The sequence below is a fragment of the Sorex fumeus genome, unplaced genomic scaffold (genome assembly GCF_029834395.1).
Source record: "Sorex fumeus unplaced genomic scaffold, SorFum_2.1 ptg000054l, whole genome shotgun sequence".
NCBI classification, from domain to species: domain Eukaryota; kingdom Metazoa; phylum Chordata; class Mammalia; order Eulipotyphla; family Soricidae; genus Sorex; species Sorex fumeus.
Window position 1 is genome coordinate 30,113,567 of NW_026606111.1, and position 20,522 is coordinate 30,134,088.

Consider the following 20,522-nt stretch of genomic DNA (forward strand, 5'->3'; position numbering starts at 1 on the left):
GTAACAAGAAATAAAGTACACACTAATTATTTTTGCTTGAAAATAGTTAAAGGTTATTTCCTTAAATGATAAATTCATCCTATGGATCTGAAATATACATTCAGACTAAAGATAAATTAATGTTAAAGACAAATTGGGAGATTATAGTAACTGGGACTCTTTCAATAGCATGCTGCTAAAGTCACTTACTGCAAAGTTCAGAAGTTATCAAGCTACAGTTATGCTGTTCACTTACATAAATGGTAACAAAACAGTATGAGTAGCACTGCTCAAAAGTATTAACATTTATTATTAGAAAATTGCTTTCATAAAAAGCATATTTTAAAATAATTCAGCACAAATACATGTTAAATGAAGTGTGACTCTGATTCAACAGTTGTAATAAAGCCAACAATATTTCACCACATTGTTCAGATTTTATACCAAATTTTTGAAAAAAGAGTGGGTGTGACCATTTGAAGCATTAATTGTGCAAGTTTTTCATTTCATTTCATCATCCTGTTAATCGTCGATTGCCTCGAGCAGGCCCCAGTAACGTCTCTTTCATCCTAGCCCTGAGATTATATTCACGGCTCTTTAGGAGAATGAGACCCATCATTATTACTGGTATTTGGCATATTTGGTACGCCACGGGGAGTTTGCCAGACTCTGCCCTGTGGGCAGGCTACATTCGATAGCAATTGTGCAAGTATTACTTAAAATATCATTTATTACTAAAAAGCTTTTATACAAGACTAGGATGCAGAAAGCGTGTATATATGTTAAAAATGTATAGTCCCGGGGGCTGGAGCAATAGCACAGCGGGTAGGGCGTTTGCCTTGCACGCGGCCGACCTGGGTTCGATTCCCAGCATCCCATGTGGTCCCCCGAGCACCACCAGGAGTGACTCCTGAGTGCAAAGCCAGGAGTAACCCCTGAGCATCGCCGGGTGCGACCCAAAAAGCAAAACAAAAAACAAAACAAAAAAAAAAAGAGTATAGTCCCAAGTCCACACTCATCATTTCATGGAAGTCAAATGAACATTTTTCTGGCCTAAAAAAAAAAAGACATTATACTTGAGAAACTATTACACTATTAAGTGCTGACTTACAAAATTTAAAAATTGGAAAAAAATGCTGTCCACTGGTTTATCTGGAACACTGTCCTCGGTGCTACTCATTCCATAAGAGGGGTGTTTACTCCTCACTCTGCCACAGTCTGTGTTCCTAGGATCCATCAGTGCATTAGAAATTCCCGTCTTTTGATGCTTCTGACAACGATATCATGTCTCACACAGTCCCAACTCTCAATTGCCCAGGTGCTTAAGAATTTTAAGGATGGACGCTTAGTATTATCAGTGGGCATCAACTGGTTGTCAGCCCTCATCATCCACTTGTAACAGAAACACTTTCTGAAGTAGTTTTTGAAGGGCTTATTTACACACTGGCAATGTGCTGTGGGGCAGCTCAGTGTAAGAAGACAAATGTGCATCCATCCACAGGCCATCGGTGACTGCACTGCCACTGTTTAAGTTATGTGATGAACAGGATTATACCATATGATAATTAGGCGATAAAAGATTATAAATCAAATTTTGTACTAAATAGGATGTGATGATCTTGTGGTGGCAACAATTATGCAGTGACTCTGAAAAGTTATATTAAAAGTGGATATTATACAAAAATATTTACACTGCTCCAGTATTTACTTTTTTTCTAAAGCAGGAGGCTTAAAATATAAAAGTTTTATATTCTAAATATAACACAATATAAAACAAATATAAAAATATATGTATGCTTTTTAACCAAGCCATGATCATTAAATAAATCCCCAAATATAAAAACTATAAATAAAATATTAAAAGAACTCAATTCTCTTAATGTTAGAAAGGGGAATTCCCTGATGACAAATATTTGATATAGATTAGGATATCACTGGTTTCACATGCCAGTAGCAAATTGTGATGAAATAGAAAATACTCTTTTAAACAAAAATTCTTCCTGTTAACATGAAAAACAAACACAAACTGGGCTTTCTGAATCACAAAAATGCTGAAACAGAAAGACCAAGTGACAAAAAACCAAAGTGAAATGAATAAAAGATATACTTTGAGTTCTTTGGGACCACACCCAGAAATGCTTAGGGGAGCCTGCAGGCGTGCTGGGGATCAGAACTGCAGCTCCCACATGCAAAGCACATGTCCAGCCATTTCCTGGCCTGGGTTTTCCCTTTACACAGCGATGCTTAGTCTGGGCAAATCCTGCACAGGGATATTTTTTGTGGCATCCAGATGGTTGTACTCCTGTATGAGTGTTGATAAAGATGACACAGCTTCTGTGAAACAGCTTTCCTCCATCCCTTCGACTTGTAGGTAGTGATGAAGATGAGCCTATATATTAACAAAATGGACAACATTTACCATCTCAGGAAACTTCATACTACAGAAGTATTCCTACATTCTTCATATTGTAGAATGTAGGAAACTATTCTAGAATGTGAATAGATATTCTGATTACAATGACAGTTTACTCAGATTTAAAAATGAAATGAGAGCTGGGTAAAACTGAGCAGTTCACCTAAATTTTATAAACTCATGAGATTTCTCATTTAGAGCAACTGGGTACTTCATTAAGCCTCTTCTCTTAATCAGTACAATAAATAAAGTAGACAGGATAATCCCTGATTTGGAAGAGTGGAGAGGCATCTTCAACAGTCAAAACAAACATGTATTTACAAAAATGAATGGATAATGACCTTTTTCTTGTAGAGTCTCATGAATCTGTCTCTCAGTTCCACAAAGGTAGGCTTCACACACGTGTTATTTGCTAAAGCTAATAATGAATGAGAATGGCCCACAGGTGGTACTGAACACAGGCTAGTCTTCCAGCCTTCTTGATTCCAGGATACAAACTGTAGTGAAGGTTTCAATCTGAAATGCAAATTCTGGGAGGTAAGAACTAAGACACTGAAACTGTCTGCTGTATTATTGTAGTCTACACAGAAAATGGTCACATTACTGATGGCACCATTCTAATTATCTATATTACTATTTACTTTTGGTTTACTTATAAGACTATAGCATTTGCAGAGCACCTTTATACCTCTTTAGGCTTTAAATATAGTATACAGGTGTATATAAAGGCATAGGATTGTACACTTAAAAAATGTGAAGAGGCATTCCGGAAATTTACAACAGTGCAATTGTTTAGCTTATAATTATAGATTTTTATACACTTATAGCAGCATTATGGTATAGTCTGATAGTGAACTAAGGTACATTTAATTAGGGAACATTCGATTGGCTATGATGGTGATTTACAAAGCTAGAAATGCATTCTCTAAGATTAGAAATAGCACTGTTCTCCCATTATTCATCGATTTGCTCGAGCAGACCCAGTAATGTCTTCATTATGAGACCTGTTACTGTGTTTGGCATATCGAATACGTCACAGGTAGCTTGCCAGGCTTTGCTGTGCGGGTGAGATACTCTCAACAGCTTACTGGGCTCTCCAAGAGGGGCGGAGGAATTGAATGCAGGTCGGCCACGTGCAAGGCAAACGCCCTACCCGCTGTGCTATCGCTCCAGCCCAAGATCAGAAATATTGAGATAAAATGAAATGAAAGTATTACAATTTTGCTTACTTAACAGTTCAGTAAAATTAAATTTAGAAACCGTGCAGCTGGAGTATTGGTGGTAAGTTAAATTTTCTGAATACTTTCAGAAAATGAAACATCTCATTTCATTTGTGCTCCTAGTAACAATTTTGTACTACTATTATTTTATACCTGAGAAAAATAAGCCTCAGAGAGGAGATGCAGCCTACTCAAGCCACACCTTAGTTAAGTGGCAATACCTTAATATGTTACTCTGTCCCAAGCAATACATGTAAACAATTATCTTGAAAAATATAAAATCAAACCTTTCAATATTTCTGCGAAGATCTGAAATCTGTACATTTCCTCTCACCATGAGGGCACAGGCAAGGTATAGGCTATGTTTGGGGTCAGCTTGAATCAGTTGATGATCTTTACTAAATGCATCTGAAAACATCTGATCCAACCTAGAATGATGAGTCACATCATTCAAAAATACAAAATACTACACATTTCTTTTTATGTGTAACTATAAAAGAAATATACAAAATACTATACATTTCTTTTATGTGTAACTATAAAATGAAAAGATAGTCATCTACAAGTAAATAAAAACCAACAAATTCTAGTCTCAGCCAACATTTTCTCAAACCACCTTCATAAATATTTGGAGAGAAAATCATTTATTATTTTTTTGGAGTGAAAAACTGCTGCAGGATACTGTTGCTGACTACAATTTTTTTTTTCTTTTTGGCAATGCACAGGGGTTACTCTTGGCTTTGCACTCAGGAATTACTCCTGGCGGTGCGCAGGGAACCATATGGGATGCTGAGAATCAAACCCGGGTCAGCCGTGTGCAAGGCAAATGCCCTGCCTGCTATACTATTGCTTCAGCCCCTGACTACGGAATTAATGAGCTTTATGTAGTATATTTTTCATTTCTGAAAAATGAAGTCATTATTACTTCAGTATGTTCATCTACTTCATAATGTTAGTGCTACCAAAACCTACATTAAGAGAACTAAACACAAAATTAAAAACCTACAGAAAGAGTCGTTGGTCTCTGGAAAACATATCCTAAATTAAACACAATTAAGAGAAAACTGTCAGAGGGCAAAGTTAAGCTCTGCCATAAAAGATGAAACTCTGTAGCAGTATTCCTGAAAAGAGAAACTTATATAACTAAATGAAGTTTTTTTCCCTTGCTTCCTTCTTTCTTTTTGGTCCTTTTTTTGGGGGGGGGGGAAGGGGAAGTGGGGGGGCTGGGTCTGTGCTCAATGCTCAAGGACTTATTCCTGGCCTGTGCTCAGGGATCACACCTGGCAGGGTTTGGGAAACTACATGTCGTACTGGGACTTGAACTGGTAAGGCCACATGCAAGGCAAGCACCCTATCCCCTGTACTATCACTCCTGCCCCTCATTTCATTCTTCTTATCCTCCAATTATAGATACAGGTGAATGACAAATGACACACTGCACACAGCCTCTGAGAGCCGCACTCTGGCTCTGTGCTGAGATTCTTGGCGGAGCAGCAGAGACTATCTCTGCACCTACTTACTCAACAGGTATCTGCGCCATCTGCTCTGAGCCAGGCACTATTCTAAGTACAAAAGATCAAGTGAACAACATTTCTTGGACTGCTGGAGCTTATTTTCTGTCCTAATTATCCTACATCAAGAGGAATCCCTAGGGGAAACATGAGCTTTGAAATTTTCTTGAATCCTCTGTTATTTTGTTCAAACTTTTTAGTGTGACTGTGATGTGGGGCATTTCTGAGGAACCGAAAAAGAAAATTAGAAATCATTATTTACAAGTAGGCAAATGCATTTTTTTGGGGGGGGGGGGGGTCACACCTGGCAATGCACAGGGGTTACTCCTGGCTCTGCACTCAGGAATTACCCCTAGCGGTGCTCAGGAGACCACATGGGATGCTGGGAATCGAACCCGGGTCAGCCGCGTGCAAGGCAAGTGCCCTACCCACTGTACTATTGCTCCAGCCCCGGCAAATGCATTCTTGTTTAGCTTTTATCTCATAAAATATAATATATATATAATTATCAGAATAATTCACATTAAAAATGCTGAATTTCCAGGAACACACTCATAATAATATACTTCCCCCCCTCTTGATAACAATGAACACTTACTGACATTAATATCAACCATCACCAATACCATTCTCATTTGTCACAATGAACTTGCAATGAGTGATTTACCAAGTTTACAGGCACTATGCTAGCTGCTTAACTGGTGTATCTCTTACAGAGAAAAAAGCAGGTGACATTAAATGGTTAGCTGCAACTGACTCTAATGAAAATTTATCAACAGCATTGTAACATTCCTGTAGCACACATTTATTTGACCAAAACTTAAATTATAAAAAGCAATATTTAATTTCGTATTTGCTTTCTCAATTATTTCTTTACAGAGCGTGATAGAACTTTCCCATAAGTCAACTGTAAACGTCAGTGTGATTTTTTCCCCAGCTTATGCTCAACGAACATGATTAACTGTAGCACTGTGCTCCTGTTGCATAGATTTTCTCGAGTGGGGCCAGTAACGTCTCCATTGTGAGACTTGTTACTGTGTTTGGCATATGGAATACGTCATGGGTAGCTTGCCAGGCTTTGCCGTGCGGGCGAAATTCTCTTGGTAGCTTGCTGGGCTCTCTGAGAGGGGCGGATGAATCGAACCCGGCTCAGCCGTGACGGCTGCACGCAAGGCAAATGCCCTACCACTGTGCTATTGCTCTAGCTCCATAACATATCTTGTTATGTAAACTGATGTCAGATTTTATTTAAAAATGACATTACGGAGCCAGAGAGATAGTACAGCAGGTAGGGTGCCTGCCATTCACACAATCAACCTGGGTTCAGTCTCTGGCACCCCATATGGTCCCCCAAGCCCACCTGAGTGCAGAGCCAGGAGTTTTCCCTTAGCACCACCCAGGTGTGGACTCCAAACCGGAAATAACCCCCCCCAACCCCCCAAAAGCTATTTTACAGACAGAGGTCAGAGAGACTGAACAGAAGTTAAGGTGCTTGCCTTGCACAAGGCTGACATACTCTGGTTTGTTCCAGATACCAGTATATGGTAGCTCAAGCACAAACAGAAGTGATCCCTGAGCACAAAGTCAGGAGTATGCCTTGAGCACCATCTGGTATAGCTTCCTTTCCCAAACACATTGCAAAACAACATATTTTGGAAATAACGTAATTAGTCATCACACAGAATAACAATACGGAAGCCCTTTATGGTGATGGTAAGGGTTCTAAAACATTCTTAATTAATATAACCAAGATGAAGATGTGTTATGTACTCTTATCTTTATAAAGGAGAAAGAATGTAAGAGGAAATGTTTAAGTTGCATAATTAAGGTCCTATAGCTAGTGATTAATTACTAGGTTCAGACTTAAAGCTCTTAAAATGTTTTCCAACAAAAATTTTATCTATAGTAATTTTCATAACTAAAACCAATTATCAGACTTAATTCCAAACAGTTTAAAATTAAATTAAATAATAATGCAGTCATATAATGGAAAATGGCTGCAATCAATTCCCAAAGGAAAGATAAAAAAAACTTTTAAAAATTAAAGAAGATTGGTTAGAGAAACAGTACAGGGGCCAGGGTGCTTGCTTTGCACATAGTTGACCCCAGTTTAATCCTCAGCATTACACATGGTCCAAGAGGAATCCCAGGAGTGGGATTCAGTGAACAGAGTCAGGAGTAAACCTTAAGCACAGGTGGGTGTGGCCCCAAATTAAAAACACGCGCACACGCACATATATGTGTGTGTATATACATATATATCTATATATCTTTATAAAGATAATTCAAATTCTTGAAAAACTGGAATAAAGTGAAGATAACTTACCTTCGAGGAGGAATGTGGACATCTGCCAGTGTATATAAAGGTGTAAGGCTGGACACAAGATAATGTAGTTGAGGAAAAGGAACTAAATTCATGCTGATTTCATTGAGGTCCATATTAAGGGACCCTTCAAATCTTGCAGAGCTAAAAAAAAAATAACATTCAAACATGAGAAAAACTAATTTTAAAACATTCCTTTGCAGCTTCATTTATTCAGCAGACATTTCTTCACATGCTACTTCATATGGAGAATGCAGAGTGTTTTTTTTCATTATCAGTGAAATTTAGTGGCTCAAATTTAGTGTATGCTAGTTTTTATTTTCAGTGAAATGCCACATAAAGATTTCAATCAGATTATCTGACTTCTAACACATTAGTACAATCAATTATTTCATAAAAGTGTCTTACTTAAGGGCCAGGAGGTAGTTTAGGCATTAGAGTACCACACAGCTGCCCATTTACTGGATGCATCACTGGAAACTCCAAGAAGTTCTAGGGATGGCCTGAGAGCCCTCCCTGCCTGCACCAGCACCATCAGACTGCAGGGCCTAAGCAACCCCTGCCCCGCCCACTGAACTACTGGCTTTGGTTCCCTTGTTGACTGAGTATTGCGAGGGGAGGCCTATGACCAAAAGTCAAATAAAATATCTTACTTAAACAGTACATTGAGTTAAATGATGAGCACAAAAATTTATTTAGTAAGCAACATTTCTCAAGGATCTGCTTAATGAGAAATTGTACAGTATAATTTAAAATACAAAAATTATAATTAGAAATACAAAATGCCAAATAGCAGTCAACTTTTAGAAAAGAAGTTGGGAGTCATGTTTTCTGCCAAGGGCCATTTAAATATTTACAACATCATTTACAGACTATAAAATACAGGCAGATGGGCTGTGGGCAACTGACAAGCAGCATTCGTGACTGTGCCATCAAGTACCAAGCCTTAAATGGCTGCAGGCCAGACATTTGCCATCCCTACTTTAGAGCAAAGTCAAAGAAATATTCAGGACCACAGGTACAGATTAGATTGTTTAAAAGATTGACACTCTGTAGCAAACAGAATACATTTACTTTTCTGTTTATATATTTACAAAAGCTTTTATCATTTAACATCCATTAGCATTTCATTAAGATTCTCTTACGTTCTTGGGGAAATGATACTTTGCAGTCATATAAATTTACTTATATAATAAATTTATACTCATAATATACTGAGTAAGCAAATAGATGAATTAACTAAAACAAAAGTAAATTTATTTTGGGGGCCAACCCCGGCAGTTTTCATGGCATACTCCTGGCTCTGCACTCAGGGAACACTCCTGGTGGTGCTTGGGGGACTATATAGGGTGCTAGGCATCAAACCCAGGTTTGCCACATAACGCAAGACAAGCGCTCTGCCCACTGTACTATCTCTCTGGCCCTGGAAGGAATTATGTGGCTGTACTGATGCAGCTGCAGCTGCATTTCTTTTAGTTATTATTTTGCTTTTTTGGCTATACCCAGAGGTGCTCAGAGCTTATTTCTGTCTCTGCTCTCAGGGATCACTCCTGGTGAGACTGGAAAAACCACATATGCTTTTTTGATTGAACCCATGTTGGCTGCATGGAAGGCAAGTGCCTTACTTGATGGACTATCTCTCTAGTGTCCCCAAATCAACTTATAGACTAGAAAACCAATTAGAGGCTAGCAGAAGGAAAGGAGGAAGGGAAGGGGCAAACCAGTATAATGGATCAACTGTACGGTGAAGGTTAGAAGAGACAAATAGAATTAACTGATGAATGGAAGGTGGTACTATATACTCATTAATTTTTAATGGTGCAAATGTGAAACACGTAATGTTTCAATTAAAATTACTTCAATTAAAAAGTGAAGAAAATTCTGTACTATAAACCCCAAGGTTTGCAAACCCAAGTCAATGTTAAAAGGAAAAAATAAGTTGCTACAACTTGCTAACAAAAATGGCACTACAAAAATGAGGATGCAAAACAGGGAAGTTTTCCAATAGTCCTTAGGTGTATTATGAATAGCATTACCTGGTTAAGTTGAGCAGCAAATTGGCCACAATGTTGTTCATTGCATCGAAAGGCTTCTCCTGCTGCTTTTTTAAAGCTCTAGCTCCTGAAGTAACCAAACTGTTTGGCTTTATAGTTGTACGGGATTTCCCAGAATTCACCACGAGGTCAATTTTGCTAATGATGTCAATTAAGGACTTTAAAGGGAAAAATATTGGAAGAGAGGTTATTAAGATGAGTGGACACAGATGACATACTACTAAGAAGGAAAGAAGAGAAGAAAAACAGGTGAAATTTATTTTTATCTTAAATAAGAAGACTTTTTGAAGTGAATATTTTACATGAACAAAGAAGCAAACCCAGGACTGAATGTGTACACATCACAATGTCCTTTCTTACTTGGTTGTCGATGGGCAACACACAGTCCGCATGCTCATTAAGCTCCTTCATTGCCAACATGCTATTGTACGGTGAGGTAATGACATCATCCTCACCAGAAGGATAAACTGAAGTCACAAATCTGTATACCTCTGGGAATTCATCTTCGAGCACCTTTAAAAGAAATGTGCCTAGTCCAGATCCTGTTCCTGAGGATTAAAATTTCAAAAATAAAATGGTGTAAGTGATTCAAAACCATATGATTATGAGGAACTTAGGCTTTAACCTTTAGTTATTTTAAATAATTTTCAACTTATAATTATGTATTAATTAACTAGCTAAATTTTGAGTAAAGAAATGGAGATAATATGGACAGTGAGTTTTAAAGATCTGTATATAAGCTCTAGCTTTGATTATGAGACTGGGAAGGCTTTCTATAGTTTTTTTTTTTATATCTAGGTAATTGTGTGATGCCAAAACAACCTGATTAAGAGAATACAAATGAGATGTTAAGTACAATAAAAATTATCTTGACCTGTCTGATGATGTGTGCGCACACACACACACTTTTTTGGGGGGGGTGGGTGGGTATATATCTTGTGTGCTCAGGGTTTACTCCTGGTTCTACACTCAGAGGATCAGCCCTGGGTTGGCTACACGTGAGGCAAGCTCCTTATTCATTTCACATTGCTACGAAAGAGTGAATGACTTACCTCCTCCCATGGAATGTATTATAAAAAAACACTGTAAACAATCACAATGCTCTGCTGCTTTTCTGAGCTTCTCTATAATCTGTTCTTGATAACGACTGCCAAAAACTTTGTGACCCACAGCCCTGAAAAAAAGAAAGTGTCGTGTCTGTTATATATTTGTATTGCTAGATTATTCCTAATCTAAATTTTAAAATAATTAAAAAAATTTTACTTTACTAAGCAAATTTAATTTTCATATCAATACAGCATATTAAGATTCCTTCAAGGATCTGTACTGCAGGTAAATTTTTTTCCAAGTCTTTATTTATAATTCTCAAATATCCCAATAGCTCATTGCCAATGGAAAATAGTTTTTGAAATTTACATAGCAAAGTAACATTTTAGTTAAATCATTTTTTCCTTTCTTCAGTTAAAATAAACTCAATAAAAAATTAGAAACCAGAGAGATAGTATAGCAGATAGGGCACTTGCCTTGCATACAGTGAACCCGGGTTTAATCCCTGGCACCTTATATGATCCTTCATGTCTGCTAGTAGCTATCCATCAATGCAGAGCCAAGAGGAAGCCCTGAGCACTGCTGGGTGTGGCCCCCAAATAAAAATCTATTAATTAATTAAACCTAAATGTAGAACATCAAAGAACAAGGATAAAGCTGAGAAGTGGAACACAGATCTACCATTCAAGGCCCTGGGTTTAATACCTGGCATTATCTACCCTCCCAAAATATCAGAATGTCAAATAGAAAGGCAATTAAAAAAATAGATTTGCTTTAAATATGAGAATAGGGAGGAAACTGATACTCAAAGGCAAGCTTTTTTGACTGCTAAAATTGTCTAAGTACCACTATGATGAATTTTGCCTCCTTCTGTAAAAATTACACAACAGGGATACAACATCAGTTTGGCCATTAGGGGGCTCATTTAGTGATTGATTCTCCTCAAATGATATCTCCTAGTACACAGGACTTAAATTCATGCTTTATTAAAAGTATGTGTAACTGCATATTATGAATCTGGGCTATAAAAAAGGAAGAATAATGTTGAATTTTCAAATAACAAGGACCCATTTAACCCCGAAAAAGACCAATAAAAATGTGCATCACTGTATCATTTTTATTAAATATTACCAACAGGAGATGCTTGTTGTCCAGTAATATAGCTCAGAGAATTGTTTATAAAAAACAAGTTTGTCACTAGTGACAAGGTGACAGACTCAACAAAAAGAAGTATTCCAAATACATTTTTTATGATTTATCTTTTTCTTTAAAAACAACAAAAATGGGTATGGAAAGCATCTGGGAGTTAGCTCAAGTGGTAGAACACTTATCTATCATATGCAAGGCCCTGAATTAGATCAGATTTTTTAAAAAGGAACTAGGATCAAGGGGTTTCCAAGCATTGTGAAAAGCTATGCTTTATCAAGTAAAAGACTTTTAACTTTTATCTGAATTCTTTATGAAGTAAAATCTGTCTTATCAAGCAACTAAAAGTCAGACGTGGCAAGTTACATCTTGCTTTTATGTGGCCAAGGCCTATTAGAGTGAAAGAAAACATTTATTTCCAGATGATGCCACAGCACAGCGGCAGGGTGTTTGCCTTGCAAGCTGCAGGCCTGGCCGAGCCAGGTTTGATTCCTCCGCCCCCTCAGAAAGCCCGGCAAGCTACCGAGAGTATTTTGCCTGCACGGCAAAGCCTGGCAAGCTACCTGTGACGTATTCGATATGCCAAACACAGTAATAACAAGTCTCACAATGGAGACGTTACTGGGCCTGCTCGAGCAAATCGATGAACAATGCGAGGACAGTGCAGTGCAGATGTTCAATATTTTGTTTTTCTTTGGGGCCACAAGCAAGTGTGCCGAGGGCTTACTCCTGGCTCTGCTGCACTCGGGGACTACTCTTGGCATACTCAGGGGACAAAATAGGGTGGCAGGCATAGAATCCAGATACATCACGTGCAAGGTACCCAATCTGCTACACATCACTCTGGCCCGATCTTGAATTTTTATGTTCAGCATATTCTCACCAATTATTCCCTGAGCCAGAAATATCAGTGATGAGCTGCTTGCTATCAAATACATCTCTTAATGGACCTTGCAGAATCTCATTTACTACCCCTTCTTCCATATCAATCAAGACAGCCTGAGAAAGAGAAAAGTTCATTAGTATGTTTTAGTTAATAACTCTCTGAAAGGCATTTAAAAGCCAACAGTTGCACTGTTATTTTTAATTTATTTTATAGGTTAATCAAATCTTTCTTTGTGGAATCTGTTCTAAGGAATTAAGAAAAAAACTGTACTATACACAAGAGGTACAATCCAATTAAAAACAGACTCTAAATTCTTTCATCCTATATCAAAATGCCAAATGGGGGAAGAAAAGGAATGGAATAATCCCCCATCAGATAATTTTTTTACAATGCTTTTCTCCCCCATGTGTCTGCATGCATATGACTAAATTTTCTGAAGAATAATGTCTCAGAAATCTGTAAGACAGGTACTCTTAAAGCAAACAAAAAATTCTCAACAAATGTAGGTACATTAATGCATTTGCTCACTTGGAATAAACATGTTCCTTGAAGAACCACAGTTAAAAATGTACCCTTCAAATCAATATATTCTGGGAAGAATTAAGGTACTATCTATCTATCTACATATATATATGTATATATATATGTCAATGAAGCATAATAGGGTTTCATAAGGCCAAGAAATATACAGTAAGTATAATGGATAAAGGAAATAACCTTTACTACTACAAATAAGAATATAAAATTCACTAGAGAAACAAAAAGTTAAAAAAAAAACTAGAAAATACAGCAAAATATAAGCAAGAGTAGATTAGCAGTAGGATCATATATACTCCAACTTGTTTCTACTTTTTCCTCCTAATTTTCTATGGTAGTGTGAAAAAAGACAATCAGTGTACCAAAAAAGCAAAGCTGAAAAAGTATTTTGAAATAACCATAGGGTAGACTACAAAGCTATTTATCCAGAGTATGTACTTGGTTAATAGGCTTTTTTCTGTTCCTCCTACCACATAATGTTCTGTACTTACTGCATGCCACTATTAGAAGTGCATCTAAATATCACTTTATTTAATCCCCTTTTTGTTTTTCAGGGGGGGGGGGCACACTGGTGCTGCTTAGGGCTAATTCTTGGCTCTGTAATCACTCCTGGCAGGGCTCGGCGGTCCATATGTGGTGTTGGTTACCGAACCCAGGTCGGAAACATGTAAGGCAAATGCCCTATCAGCTCTACTGTCCCATCAGACCCCCAATCCCCATAGTCTTATGGATAGGTACTAAGCTCACCCCCAACTTTCCCAACTCCATGTCAGTAGCCTGGAACTCAGAAAAGTTAAATAACTTGGTTGTGATTACTGAGCTAGGAAGTGATTGGAACTGAGATTTAACCCTGGTTAGCCTGGCTGCAGATTTTTCCTCCAAACCACCAAGCTCTAGGCCCTTCCATCTTGTAGAAGGAAAATAGGAAAGTCTGATAAATGACTACTGACTACAGCGAGTTAAAATTGTGCATCTGCACAATTCTGTGAATTCAATGATTTGTGTAGTTAACTATTTTAATTGCTAACTATTGTAAGCTAGTGATTAAAAATCTATTACACAGGTGTTCATTCCTCAGGAATGTTCATACCCATATTTTGGGTGTACACTTTTGCCTTAGTAAATTCCTTTTAAAAATTTCAGTGTATAAGAGATATTTCTAACTGTATAATAATAAAGTATTAATAGAAGCATTTTATATACAGTGTACTATAATAGCATATTGATAGTATAATAGACAGTGATGGTATGCTTATTAATGTATTTGACAGTATGTTAAACCGTAAAATTATGTCTACAAATTATTTTTACAAATGTGCAATCATTATATACACAAACATTGTACATACATTTGTACACATTAGACTATTTACTGGCAACTTAGGTATTTCCAAGGGAATTTATGGTAAAACGCAAGTTTTACCGTAAGTGCTCAAATTGAAAGTGATTTAAGGAATATCAACATCTTTTTCTCTAAGTTATTGGGGTGGTAGTTCTCTCCGTGACATGGAATCCACCATATATTAATCCATTATCCTAATCTGGTCTACAAAACATGAACTGTGCCCCAAGTTTTGTTTTCCAGGAACCTCAAAGATCAGATTCAGGAGGGTTTCCAGGTGTAACACTTCTCTCCACTCTTCCAGTAACTTAAAATTTGATCTGTCTTGGCTTAGTTACATCAATGGCTGCTAAACTGTCTTTTAAGTTTTTTGGTTTTTGGGCCACACCTGGAGATACTCAGGGGTTATTCTTGGCTCGGGACTCAGGAATGACTCCTGGCAGGTTCTGGGAACTATATGGGATGCTGGGGACCGAACCTGGGTCGGTTGCATGCAAGACAAGTGCCCTAACCTCTGTCCTATGGCTCCGGCCCCAAATTGCTCTCTTTTAAGTCAAAGATCAACAATTACAAAAAAGCAATTTTTGTAGAAGCAGTCACAGAAAGAAATGTTGTTGGAATACAACTTGGGTTTAAAAGGAATATTCACTCTACTGTGACTGGATCCATGTTTTGTATGGTGACTAATAACCCTCATGTAAATAAATTTTCCATTGTCTTTGAGAGATAAGCTGTTCTAGAGTATTTTTTAGGTCTTTATAGAAAGCCTTTAATATTGATCTGATGTACTTTTCTAAACAGGTAGGAAAAAAAACATATGCACTGTTTTTACTTTAAGCACAAAATTCCCTAAAGTTTCAGCTAGACACAAATGTCTACATATATTAAATGTGGCTTAGTACCTTTTGAAGATATTAAGTTAAAATTTAAAAGTTTTGTTTTCATGATAGTTATAGAAGTGTGTTTTAACAACACACACAATATAAGAATTCAGTATATATATCTTACTCGTGCTTTTAAAGAACGAATTTTCCCCCTGGAAATACTGCCACCATCACCAATCACCCTGAATGAAAAAAAAAAAAAGTGAGAGAAGTGGTAATCAGAACCAGTTATTATATCAGACAATAAAGCTTTGTTCCATTTACAAAATGAAGCTTCTTGTAGATCAGATACAGACATAAAAGACCACCTAAGAAGGTCTCCACTCTTACTTCCTTGTCAAGAGCTAGTATGTAATATAGTCCTGATTATGAGACCAAAAGGAGGTATTCTGTGAAATTCTTCATTCTGTGTGAGTATCCGGGATCCAATATGCAAGTGCTCAACTCCCAAGATATATCAGAGGTCTCTAGGAAGCTTTTCTGGTGATAGGAACCAGATAGAATCAGTACTTATTTTTTCAATTTACCTTAAAGGTCAGAGAAATTGGAAACGGACAATGCAATAGGGATAGGTAAACATAGGTCCTTGGGCCTAATCTACCTAGTTGCTTGCTTTCATGAGAAAAGTTTTATTTGAACACTTTCAGGCCCATTTATTTGTATATTATTTATAATGGAAATGTCAAGTACCTAGACCAGGGTGTATACGGTAACGGTCCTCCCATTGTTCATCGATTTTCTCGAGCGGGCCCAGTAACGTCTCTGTTGTGGGACTTTGTTGTTACTGTGTTTGGCATATCGAATACGTCAAGGGGAGCTTGCCAGGCTCTGCCGTGCGGGCGAGATACTCTCGGTAGCTTGCTGGGCTCTCCGAGAGGGGTGGAGGAATCGAACTTGAGTTGGCCATGTTGGCTGCGTGCAAGGCAAACGCCCTACCACTGTGCTATCGCTCCAGCCCCAGGGTGTGTAAAATTGGAAAAATTACTTGGTCCTTTATAAGAAAGGTTTACCAACCTCTCTGTAGATAAATTTATGTAATTTATGTAATTTTTCCCCTTGATTTGGGGGTCATGCCCAGTGATACTCAGGGGTTACTTCTGGCTCTGCACTCAAGAATTACTCCTGGTGTGCTAGGAGGACCATATGGAATGCCAGAGATGAGCTTAGAGGGTGGAAAACAGGGCCACACTCAAGTATTATGGGAACATGAGGTATTTGCAATCAAACTTGGGGACCCCTCACGCAAAGCACACACTCTGGCCCTTGAGCCATCTTCCCAACCCAACATGATTTTGCTTTAGAATAAGTATTTTTTACATGGGAGCCTTGTGGACAGCAGGTATGAGCCGGGGGTGTGGGGGCGACTAAAACCACATGGGAAGGGGGGCGTTCCGGTCCGTCCTTCACGCCCTACCGAGGTCACCAGTCACCCCCCCACGAGCGGCTCTCCAGCACAGCCACGGCCCCAGAAGCACAAGGACTTAATGCAGAACCCAGCAGCTTGGAGCAGAAAAGTGAATGGACTATGCGTTGATCCAGGCCATCAAGTCTGCCGGAGGGGAAAGGGTGTTGCCCCATTCGCCCTCTCCTCTCTGGAAAGAAAGATGGCGGCCACATGGGAGCCTTGTGGACAGCAGGTATGAGCCGGGAGTGTGGGGGCGACTAAAACCTCATGGGAAGGGGGGCGTTCCGGTCCGTCCTTCACGCCCTACCGAGGTCACCAGTTGCCCCCCACGAGCGGCTCTCCAGCTCGGCCACAGCCCCAGAAGCACAAGGGCTTAATGCAGAACCCAGCAGCTTGGAGCAGAAAAGTGAAAGGACTATGCGTTAATCCAGGCAATCATTTCTGCCCAGAGGGGAAAGGGTGTTGCTCCCTTCCGCCCTCCTCCCTCTGGAAAGAAAGATGGCGGCCACATGGGAGCCTTGTGGACAGCAGGTATGAGCTGGGGGTGTGGGGGCGACTAAAACCTCATGGGAAGGGGGGCGTTCCGGTCCATCCTTCACGCCCTACCGAGGTCACCAGTTGCCCCCCACGAGCGGCTCTCCAGCACAGCCACGGCCCCAGAAGCACAAGGACTTAATGCAGAACCCAGCAGCTTAGAGCAGAAAAGTGAACGGACTATGCATTGATCCAGGCCATCAAGTCTGCCGGAGGGGAAAGGGTGTTGCCCCATTCGCCCTCTCCTCTCTGGAAAGAAAGATGGCGGCCACATGGGAGCCTTGTGGACAGCAGGTATGAGCCGGGAGTGTGGGGGCGACTAAAACCTCATGGGAAGGGGGGCGTTCCGGTCCGTCCTTCACGCCCTACCGAGGTCACCAGTTGCCCCCCACGAGCGGCTCTCCAGCACGGCCACAGCCCCAGAAGCACAATGACCTAATGCAGAACCCAGCAGCTTAGAGCAGAAAAGTGAAAGGACTATGCGTTAATCCAGGCAATCATTTCTGCCCAGAGGGGAAAGGGTGTTGCTCCCTTCCGCCCTCCTCCCTCTGGAAAGAAAGATGGCGGCCACATGGGAGCCTTGTGGACAGCAGGTATGAGCCGGGGGAGTGGGGGCGACTAAAACCTCATGGGTCGGGGGGCGCTCCGGTCCGTCCTTCACGCCCTACCGAGGTCACCAGTCGCCCCCCGCGAGCAGCTCTCCAGCACGGCCATGGCCCCAGAAGCACAAGGACTTAATGCAGAACCCAGCAGCTTGGAGCAGAAAAGTGAATGGATTATGCGTTGATCCAGCCCATGAAGTCTGCCGGAGGGGAAAGGATGTTGCCCCATTCGCCCTCTCCTCTCTGGAAAGAAAGATGGCGGCCACATGGGAGCCTTGTGGACAGCAGGTATGAGCTGGGAGTATGGGGGCGACTAAAACCTCATGGGAAGGGGGGCGTTTCGCTCCGCCCTTCACGCCCTACCGAGGCCACCGGTTGCCCCCCGCGAGCGGCTCTCCAGCACGGCCACGACTCCAGAACACAGAAACCAATTTCTTAACTATCTGACTTTCAGTAGAAATACTTCCAGGGTCAATAGGTAAAATAGCAGAAATCCAAAACCAACATTTAATTCTTGAACCCAGCTGTAGAAAGCAAATCACTTCACAATGCTTTTTCAGCATGTCTGATTTGGGGGGGGGGGGGGGGGATAAACTCTAAATAATAGTGGTGAATCTTTTATTGAAACAATGAATCTAATCAAAGCAGACAGAGTGTTAACTAGAATTCATCTGCCTCACAGGGACGGGGAGGGGTGGGGGGTGGGGTTTTATTGGGGTTCTTCATGGTAAAAAATAAGTATTGGTAAAGGGAAATGTGTTTGATATTTGCATGACTGAGACATAAACCTGAAAGCTTTGTAACCTTTCCCACAGTGATTCAATAAAAAAAAAAAAAAAAAGAATAAGTATTTTTTGGTATTGATTTTAGAAACAGAAGCTGATAGAATACAGAAAGAGGAGTTAAGATGCCAAGCTCCTTCTCCCTCTTCCTGCAAACCTGACATTGGGGAAATATGAAAATGCTCTCAGAATCTGGAGCATAGTACAACTCCTAGGGCGCTTTCACTTGCCCATGACCAACCCAGGTTAAATCCTTAGCACCCCAAGTAATTCCCCAGCCCCACCAGGAATGACCCCTGAGTCTAGAGCCAGAAGTAAGCCCTGAGTACTGCTGGTTGTGCATCCTGCCCTCCAGTAAGAAAACCTTTTCTGCTATGCCAGAATACTATATAAGTATTAAATGAGAATAATGATAGTAATAATTTTAATAACGAGGAAAACAAAGGCAGACAACTTTTCCAGTTATCAAATGCTTTCACTGTCCTTTAAGAATTCTCATCTCTGTTAACATGAAAAGAATCATTTCATTGTCTGAGACTTTAGTCCCCTCTTACCTGGTATCCACATTCCTAAAGAAGCTGCTTATTGCCTCATCATAAATTCCTTTCTAAGAAAGAGAAGAACATAGTACTTGATTAAGTTCTCTCTCTTTTCCAAGTGAAGTTCTTTCCATTTAATAACCTCATACTATGATGGCTAGGAAGTGTTAAAAAAAAAGAGCAAATTATAATAAAATGCTTAAACTGATTCTTCAATTTCTAAAGAATACAAAATGTCTTGAAATCTACAGATTAAGTTCATTAAAGGGTTAAGTAAGGAATTCCCAATAAAATGTAGAACAGATGTATCAAATGAGACTTTTGTTTGGAATTTTGGAGATCAGTTTAGCCGAGTGGTTAAATTAAGAATACCACACTTGGGGCCTGAGCGACAGTACAGCGGGCAGGGCGTTTGCCTTGCACACGCCCGATTTGGGTTCGGACCCGGCATCCCATATGCTCCCCCGAGCACCGCCAGGAGTGATTCCTAAGTGCAGAGCCAGGACTAAGCCCTGAGCATCGCCGGTGTGACCCAAAAAAACAAACAAACAAAAAAACCCCAAAAAACAAAAACGCAAACAAACAAAACCCCACACCTGTTTTAAAAAGTGCTTTCAGATATATTGTTACAATGTGTTATATTGTTACAATGCGTTTCACAAGTATCACATCAAGAGGAAGCCGTGAGAACAGGTGAAGGGGATTTCTTGGGCCGGGTATTGAATTCGTGTGTCTAATCTCAACATACTTTTTCCTGTTGTGGGTTTGGTCTCTTTTTTGTTTGGGGGCCACACCCTGCGGTGCTCAGGGCTTTCTCCTGGCTCTGCGCTCACGAACTGCTGGCGGTGCTGAGGAGGGTACCAGGCGGGGTGCAGAGGATCAAATCCCGGTGTGCTGTACGCAAGGCCAACGCCCCACCCCCGCCCCCCAACAAAGCCAGCGTGTTGTTTCCTGAATATATCTCACACAACGGAGATGAGTCTGCGGCTGGTTCGGGTGGGGGCCTGACTGTGGCGCCTGCAGGGGTGCGGGGCCAGGCCGGGGCACGGGGCGGCGGGTACCTGGTTGACCGCGGCGTGCTCGCGCAGCACCAGGTCCCAGAAGCAGCAGCCGATCTGGTTTCCGCACTGGCCGACTGCGAGCGGGGAACGGAAGGAAAGAGAACAGGCGTGAGGAAGAAAGCATGGCCACGCGGGTCCGCCTGCTCCCCGCGGGCATCACCTTGCACGACCACGGACTGCGTCATCCCGCTCCGCGCCGGGCCCCCGACGTCCGCAGGCCCCGCGCCGTACTTCGAATCCCCCGCCGCCAACCAACT

At 40.4% G+C, this 20,522-nt stretch overlaps 1 protein-coding gene across 2 annotated transcripts; it reads right to left on the reverse strand.

Annotated features, from left to right (window-relative positions):
- Positions 1 to 2,199: 2,199 nt before the first annotated feature.
- On the reverse strand, positions 2,200 to 20,522 carry TUBE1 (tubulin epsilon 1). Of its 2 annotated transcripts, XM_056125255.1 has the most exons (12): positions 20,426 to 20,522; positions 20,266 to 20,339; positions 19,220 to 19,272; positions 15,467 to 15,524; positions 12,577 to 12,692; positions 10,553 to 10,674; positions 9,861 to 10,048; positions 9,483 to 9,658; positions 7,450 to 7,590; positions 3,900 to 4,040; positions 2,734 to 2,908; positions 2,200 to 2,368 (listed from the first exon to the last, which is right to left on the reverse strand). In XM_056125255.1, exons 1-12 carry the CDS (start codon positions 20,448 to 20,450, stop codon positions 2,210 to 2,212), a joined length of 1,428 nt encoding a protein of 475 aa, XP_055981230.1. In that variant the 5' UTR covers positions 20,451 to 20,522; the 3' UTR covers positions 2,200 to 2,209. The 2 variants fall into 2 exon arrangements, with proteins under 2 accessions (XP_055981230.1, XP_055981231.1); XM_056125256.1 differs by lacking the exon at positions 15,467 to 15,524 and having other exon boundaries at positions 20,266 to 20,463.